General features: G+C 39.9%; 1 protein-coding gene across 2 annotated transcripts; it reads right to left on the bottom strand.

Annotated features, from left to right (window-relative positions):
• Nucleotides 1-4664: 4664 nt before the first annotated feature.
• On the bottom strand, nucleotides 4665-8246 carry LOC112842174 (piggyBac transposable element-derived protein 4-like). 2 transcript variants are annotated; one of them, XM_025898404.1, is made up of 3 exons: nucleotides 7337-8246; nucleotides 5212-7218; nucleotides 4665-5034 (listed from the first exon to the last, which is right to left on the bottom strand). In XM_025898404.1, exon 2 carries the CDS (start codon nucleotides 6675-6677, stop codon nucleotides 5322-5324), a length of 1356 nt encoding a protein of 451 aa, XP_025754189.1. In that variant the 5' UTR covers nucleotides 6678-7218; nucleotides 7337-8246; the 3' UTR covers nucleotides 4665-5034; nucleotides 5212-5321. The 2 variants fall into 2 exon arrangements, with proteins under 2 accessions (XP_025754189.1, XP_025754188.1); XM_025898403.1 differs by having other exon boundaries at nucleotides 5212-8246.
• Between the last annotated feature and the right edge of the window lie 483 nt (nucleotides 8247-8729).

Raw genomic sequence — 8729 nt, 5'->3', positions numbered from 1 at the left:
GATCACAAAAAAACAGTCTGCACATACAGTACAGAGCAATGAACAAAATAGTTCTTAACAGTTTTTTCTAAATCAAATGAGATCTCATAAAGTTTTCAAAATCAAGTACACTGTTGTTTTAACATCATTTCTGTTTCTATGAATGACATTTGCATTGCTTTACAGCGTTACAATCAAATATATTTATATACCCCTTTTTAAGACGTGTAATCAAATCATGAAATGTTTGTAGCGTAACCGGTTTTAAACAACTTATTTACATGAATTAACCCATAACTGAAACGACAAAGTGCAGAAAAAGCACTGAACAACATTTATAGCTAAAAGAAAAGTGCATCTTGCATTGGTTTTGTGCATTTGTGAAGGTGCTTAATCAAATAGACAATAAAATAAAATACAACACTCCATTTCACACACAGTTCAAGTACTCTGACTGGTTTGAGCTTTTTTAGATAATACAGAATTCCCACTGTTACAGTAGTTACCACATGTAAAGTTAGCATAGGCTTTCTCACTAATTTATCATTTTTAGTAACTCACTGGAGTTTCCAAGAAACAAACACACGTTTCACCTGGTTTGGTCGAGAGCAAAACACATAAAAGGCTCTGAAAAGTACATAACTTTAAGTTGGAGACTGTTAAAGGTACTTTTTAACACTTATTACTCACTGTGTAGCTTGTTAATTGCTCTGTGTGTCTTGCTCCGTTTTGTCTAGCTTAATGCAGCAGCGTGCTTTTGTTGCATTCACTGAACTACGGAAAATCAAAGTGTGTTCAAGGGGTGTCGGAAATAATAATACAAGGAAAAAAACAAAAAATACTAGTAACCATGTCTATAGGGGTTACAACAATTATACAAAATTACTTTTTCACACAGGGAAACAAAATCATCATATAAAACCAGCATTTTATGATCACATGGGTTATTTTTCACTAATATTGAAATTTGTTTGATGATCTGAAAGGAAGGGCCAACTATGTTTTCATAGCACTGTACAAACACATACAAACACACACACCCACACACGTAGGGTTAATAGGCTGCCAGTGCTGTCTGCATGTGCTTGTGGGCATGGTGGCTGAGGTGTGAATGTGTGTCAGATGGTCTGGCAATGTAGTGGTGCCCACAACTACAGGGAGCAACACACACCCACACACACACACACATTTATAAGCAAACACACACACCTTGTCACAGCCACACAGAATCCTGTTTGCTCAATCTGCAAGGTATGCTTCCATGAATATAAACATACACACATGCTAGGGTTGGAGTCACAAACCTGTTTACCTGCTTGGTGCTCCTGTTCACCTACTATTGTTGTTTGTTTAGGGTTGAATTTATCTACAATGGAAAGTATCCGTTGTAGGTACTTTTTAATGAGTGGAAATTAAATATTTTGTTCCTGTTTCTCTTGCACAAATTCTTCCATTAGTAGTTTTAGTATTGCTTGATGGTCAGAGTAGTCTCCCTACTAGTCAAGAATTAAAAAAATTTATTTGGGTTCAAAAATTACTTGATGCTATTGGATAAACGATATAAAGGCACAACATCAGTTATGATTGCTTTATTCCAAAGATACTAATATCCAGAGATGGGCAGTAACGCGTAATCTGATTACTTTTTTCAAGTAACAAGTAATGTAAGGGATTACTATTGCAAAAACGGTAATTAGATTACCGTTACTTTCACGTAGGAACGCTGCGTTACTGCGTTACTAAAACCGTGATTTTTTGCGAGAACGTCTCATGACAGTGACGTAAGCGAGTGCGACATTCGTGACAACAGCTGTCTGCAGATCATAATATATCGAGTGCGGGACAGAGTGTAGCATGCAGCGTTTAAAGCGTGGAAGTACTGACCTTATTTTGAGTTTGATTCCATAAAAAGTGACAAAAACATTAGTGTCCGTTGTGCGTGGGAAGAAAACTTCTTTTTACAGCGAAAAAACCCCTAAACTTCCAAGCAAGCACCGAGTGTACTACGACGTAATGTGAAATTCACAGAGAAACTCGCGGATTCTTCCACTGACCGCTGCAGCACACCTGCACCAGGGTAAACCTCCGCCTACCCCAGTCCTGCTTTACAGGTGAAAATAGAGCAACAGGACCGCTAGTCTTTGATTTTATTTATTTTCTGCTGTGTTTTACTTGCATCTATTTGAAAGAGTGAGTGTAAACACAAAAAAATATTTTATTTTATGTGCTGGAATGTGCAGAAAATAGGTTTAAATGTTAAACAAATTTCTTCCAGTCAGAGAATGTTGCATATAATTTAATTTTTGCTTGATGCATAAAGTTAAAAGATTAAAACTAATAAAACAAGTTTTAAAAAGAGACTTTTCCATTTGATTACATTTTGTATGATGGATTATGCAGAAAAAGTAGAATTGGGCTGAAAGATCTATCGCTTTATCACCTATTCAGGTTGTAAATCGTGTTTTTAAAAAGTAACTAAGTAACTAAGTAATTAATTACTTTTGAAAATAAGTAATCAGTAAAGTAACGGGATTACTTTTTGGGGGAAGTAATCAGTAATTAGTAACTGATTACTTTTTTCAAGTAACTTGACCAACACTGCTAATATCATCAGCTTTTTTTGTTGTTGCTGTTTTTTGTTTGTTTGTTTTTTCTCTGCAGCATATACACTGCTCAAAAAAATTAAAGGAACACTTTAAAAACACATTAGAGCTCAATGGGAAAAAATCATGCTCTATATCTGTACTGATGTGGACTGTGTAAAGTGTTAGGAATGAAATGAAGCAAAACTGAAAAATTACAAAGATCAAAAAGGGCAAATTTGAAGAAATTTCATTACAGCAACTTTAACTGGAGATAAAGTATCGGGATTTCAGGAGCAGGACCACACCTCCAAACACACTCCTTCCAGTTCTTAAATGTGTATGTTTCCCCAGTTCTACAAGCTGTTTGTTCTCATTTACGTGCCCCATCCTCCCTCCACTTTTCAATTATTTAACTTCTTCACTTCTATTTAGTACATGGCCAGGCCCGGGAGCCGCCACCAGTCCCCTTTGAGGCCTTCCCCAAACCACAGCTCAATTCATGTCCAAGCCATTCACCTTTATCTACAAAACGCTATCAAACCTAAAATGAGGACGTGCTTGCCAGCTAGTGGAATAGTACTCAGTATGCTCCTAATGAGACCACAATGTTGTCCACGAGGATCGCCTCCCAGATCTGGAACAGGGCAACACTGTGCTCCTAGACAATCTGAGGTGCAACCATGTCAGTGTTGGGTGGACCAAAACACAAAGTCCCAGAAGTATTTTATTGGATTTAGGTCAGGTGAGTGCAGATTTGATAAAGGAATTGATGCCACTGATACAATGGTATCTTTACCTTCATCCTCGGGGAGCTGCCTGAATACTGACATGAGGTCAGGCATTCTCATGCAGTGGACCAACCCAATATCTAATAGCAGGCAAGGTATCATTGGTTAACCTGTAGAGGTCTGTGGATCCCTACATGGATATGCCTCCCCAGACCATCAGTGACCAGTCACCAAACTGCTCATGCTGAACAATGTTAAAGGCAGCATAATGTTCTTCATGGCTTCTCCAGCCTTTTAATGTCTGTCACATATTCTTGGAGTAAACCTGCTCTCATCTGTGAAAAGCACAGAGCGCCAAGGCTGGAGCTGCCAATTCTATAATTCAGTGACAAATGCCAATTAGACTTCAGTGTTCTTGGAATAAAACTGGTCATATTTCATAGTGTATGTGCCTTATTTTAAAGCACATATTTGACTTAATAAGTAGCAAATTGTAGGCATAGCATTTTCATTAAACTTTTTTAGATCCAAATCTAAAAAAGTTTGGATAAAAATAGTTTGTCTACTGCCAGGATTAGCGTAAATAATAGATGTTAATGTGCCTAAATGGATGGATGGATAGATAGATAGATGCAGCATGATAAAGAGAGAGAGAGGGAGACACTGACAAGCAATCTGTATAATTTCAGTTTATATTGCCAGTAATAACTAAACTAGCAAAACTGGATAATGAAGCTGAGAATCTGGCTGAGATAACAGCCACAGCCAGTCCATAAACACTCATCAAATAATAACAATGTAAACTTTATTTATCCCCGTAGGGAAATTACTCTCTGCATTTAACCCATTCACTCTAGTGAAGCAGTGGGCAGCCAATCCAGTGCCTGGGGACCAGTGTGTAGGGACGCTACCTTGCTCAGGGGTACCTCAGGGTATCTGTTCAGTGGATTTGAACCCCCGACCTTCCAATAATGGGGCGACCACTCTACCTGTTGATGAGACAATCGACTGCAGTTGTATGAGTGAAAGGCAGGAAAAGTAAGGGATGGTTTCACAAAGTTCTTTGTTGGGAAAGGTACTTTTTACACTATACATGCTTCCCTTAGACAATATTATTAGAAAACACTGCATACAATTTTATAAAGCGAAATGAAGCAATCAGTTAAAATTCAAGTATGTCTTAAAGACAAATAGGCCTGGATGAACCGTAATGTTATTCTACATTCAGATGTTTCTGTTGCTTTTATATTTGGCCCTACAAACCTTAGAAGCATGGTGACTAACCAGGTAATTACTTTGGACTGAATTAACTTGGCCTCCAGTAACAATGCAGAATCTTAGAGTCATTTTTGACCAGGACATATCCCTCAACATGTACATTAACCCTAGAACACTATCGCTAAAAATAGTAACACCATCACTAACGTCGGGTGATTTTTACCCAATATAATATACCCAACAAAAAGTACTTGTCATCAAAATATATAAAATATATGACAACACATGACAAATTAGAGTGGTTTTCTTTTATTTTCAGCTGTGCCATATCTAACAAAATGGAAAAAAAGTTTCATGGGGGGACCCTAAAAAATGCTCCAAAATTTCTGGAAAATTAGCAGTTGGAGAACAAAACAAATCCTAAACAAAAATATAATGATGCTGGAAACTTGGTCTTGTCCACCCATTCCTGGGATATTTGAGTCTTCCCTGGTGAAGGCACAGTCTCCTTGACATGCGAACAGCTGCAGGAGAGAGAAACAAAAAATGGCATTTTTTTGAGTGGGTAAAAATGACCAGTTGACTAAAATATTTTTTTTTACCATATGAATTCCCTTGGAAATCACCACTTGTTGATATTTATTCATAACCACTGCACTAAATAAGGATAACATGCAAATTCCAGGACCACTCTTACTTACCTATTTCTTACATGCAGTCAGTACACACAGGGTAGTAATGGCATGGACACACCGGTCGACGGCAGACATGGCACCTGTATCGCGTCTTCCTGTCCAAGCCTGAGAGGCAGTCAGCACACCTGACTGCTTTCTGCTGCCACTGGTCCTGCCTCACCTTCAAGAGTGCCAGGGGTAGGGATGTCGAGCACGCTACAGATCAGGACTCTGAGTTGACGTGACAGATTTGAAGAGGGGAGCCTCTGCTCTGCCCATGGTTTGATGAGTGCCAATGCCAAAGCCTGCATATAAGGCCTCCTCTGCATTTGGTTGTCACCTCTCTTCATTGCATTCTCATTGTGAATGATCCATGAGTTTATCACATCAGCATTGATCATGCCATAGAACACGCAAAGAGGCCATCTCTTGGTTTTTCTTCCACAACCATAGTGAGCGCACATCTGGTCAAAAGTATCGACACCTCCCTTTGTTTTGTTGTAAAATTCAATCACTTCGGGCATGCGAGTGGGTCCTATGCTTGGTTGTGTGTGCATGGATGACAGGAGCAGTACAACCTTCTTTTTTGAAGCTTTGTCAGGGAGGAAGGACACCAAGGTTAGTTCTTTGGTAAAGAGAAATGCACTGGAGCCTGGCGCGTGATTTTCTTTAACTTTCATCACTTGTGGGATCTCCCTTTTGTTTGCTTTTATTGTTCCCACTAAGGTCATGCCACAGTTCTGCAGCAGATCAATCGCCAGTGGCACAGAAGTGAACCAATTATCAGTGGTCACATTCCTGTTTGTATGGTGATATTGTTTGGTCAGCTCCTTGGTGAAATGCTGGCCAAGACTTTGTCCATCCTGTCGTTGTGTTACAAGTTTCCCCAGGTATGGTATTCCTGTCAGCAGGTACTTGCTTTGGGCATCATTGGCAAGGACAAGCTTGATACCATATTTGGCAGGTTTGTTGGGGATGTACATTCTAAATGGACACCTCCCTCTAAATCCAAGCAACTGTTCATCTACAGTTATGTTTTGACTGGGCACATATAACATTTTACAGTTGTCAATGAATATTTGCCATATATTTCTAATGGGAACAAATTTGTCCATGGCCTGTCTTTCTTGCCGTGTGTCAGGGTCATCAAATCGGAGACAGCTAAGGAGGAATGAAAAGCGACCCTCAGACATAGCAGCACGGTACACAGGTGCAGCAGTAGCAGGGTTCCACATTTCTTTAGTAGACAAATGGTTGTCCATCTGGCAACCACTAGAGATAAAAATCCCTAGCATTGCACGCACCTCTGCTGGGGTTGTTCTCTGGAAAGTACCTGTTATCTTCCGATACTTCATAGCTTCAGCATCAATACGGATGTTCGTCCATGTCACAATTTCGTCGATGATTTGGTCCTCAAAAAATAATGTGAAACACTGCTCAGGGGTGTCAGCATGTGATGCTTCTGGTGTTGGTCCTGGTGTAAAAGCAGGCATGATATTTCATGCAGCTGTCCTGGTAGCTGCCAATGTCTGAGGCCGAGAACTCCACTGGAAACCAGAAGTACTCCTGTAAGACTTGTTTTGGAGTCTCACAATATAGGCCATGTCATCATTCACATGGCGGTGTCCTCTCCCCCTGTGACCCACATCAGGCGTGGCAGGGACCGCATCAGGCGTGGCAGGGGAAGTAAGATTGGCAGTAAACCTAGAGGCAACAGGTCCTGAGGTGGGAATTTGTCTGGTGGTCAGTCTACTTGAATCATGATGTCGCATTTTTTTTCTCTGATGACTTGAAGTGCAAGGCTCAAAGCCATCACTATCACTGTCATCATCACCCGGTTTTGGAATGTAGTCCACGTCACTGTCGCACATCTCTTCTGCTTCCACACGATCAACATCTTCATCACTGCTTTCCCTGAATAGAATCTCTTCTATTTCCTTTTGGGTCAAGTACTTCAGTGGTTTCCTTTTTGGCATTTTTTTCCCCCAGAGGAGTGCTAGAACTTCACCAGCTAGCTATCTTGCTAGCTATTTGCTGAAAGAAATAATGTGCACAGTTATCTAGCTAGCTACATAACATAGCTTTTAGATTAAAAAAAAGAAAGAAAAAGAAATCTAATCAGCTAACAATTGCCAAGTTAAACAAACCTTACCTATGTGTTACTCACTAGCTGGGATGCCAAAGACACTGAACCTGCAACAGGGTGACAGCTGTAGTTGAAGAGGGACAGTAAATATGGTGAGCCTGAATGTTGTCACCCTTGAAATGCGGCAAGATCACCTGATTTTATACACTAACACTATCACCGGGTGAAATCCACCCAAAACCTACTTTACCCTCTATCACTATTGCCGGGTGAAATTCACCCAAACACATGCCTGTAGGAAAAAGCAGGATTTGGGGTAGGGAAACACCCACGCCTTCAAAGACGTCAAAGACAATGCTGAAGCTACCCAGGGACACCCACCACACTCAGACAAACACAACATATTGAAAATTATGTAAATACATTTGCTTGGGTGAAAATCACCCGGCGATAGTGTTCTAGGGTTAAACAAATACTTAGGAGTGATTTCTTTCATTTTTACAAAAGAAACATCCTCTCGGAGAGATGCTGTTCCTATATTTATTACTTTGAAGGTAGCTAAACTCTTGTAACTTTCTATTATTGTTTTAAAAGCTCTCTGAAAAGCCTTCATATGATCCAAAATCCGACAATTAGGGTACTGACAGGGACAAGAAAAAAGTATAATGGGAGGCTCTTGTGCAATCTGCTCACAGTTTGGGCTGTATGATAGGCCCTTGAGCTTCCCTTTTTGATAAATCTTACATGTATAGTTAGGCTTCCATAGCTTTGCTGTTTCAAGGCTCAGGCTGCTGATTGACTTTCCATAATTCACTGAGCCTTTTTCTTCACTTCCTTATTATCAGTTCATGTGTTTATATGACCCAACTGCATACCATTAACCTTCTTGCTATTGTACACTTTCGCTATGTGCTCTAGTTTTTTTTTTCTCTTCTCTTTGTTTAAAAAGGTATATTCAATATTAAAAAGGCCCAAGGACAAAATACTACTGAGGAGTTTATTTCCGAGTGTAGTTTCTATCAGTTTGCTTCTTTATGACTCTGGAAGAGTTTTTGTTTCTACAGTAATCCACCAAAAACCTTTATCATTGATTTTTTAAGATTCTGTCAGCTTCATCTTACATCTCTAGTTGAAAAAGCTGAGAAGGTAGAGTGGGTCATCTACTAATCAGAAGGTTGGTGTTTTGATCTGTGCATGATACTCAACCTTAAGCTGCCCCTGATGCATCCATTGGAGTGTGCACACACAAGTCTTTAATACCATCTTTTTCAGAAAAAGTAGAGTTGCATGGTAGTGTGGGGGTTAGCACTACTCAAAGCCAGGGTTGGGCCTTTCTGTATATATTTCCCTGTGTTTGCACGGGTTCTCTCTGGGTACTCTGGCTTCCTGCAGGATCCTAGAAAGTTGCATGGGTTAGAATGTTAGACTGGCAACTTGTCCAGGTTGTACTCCGCCTCTT

This window comes from Oreochromis niloticus, linkage group LG14 (assembly GCF_001858045.2).
Source record: "Oreochromis niloticus isolate F11D_XX linkage group LG14, O_niloticus_UMD_NMBU, whole genome shotgun sequence".
NCBI classification, from domain to species: Eukaryota; Metazoa; Chordata; class Actinopteri; order Cichliformes; family Cichlidae; genus Oreochromis; species Oreochromis niloticus.
Note: the sequence above shows the minus strand (reverse complement) of the source record. Positions and strands in the feature narration are given on the sequence as shown.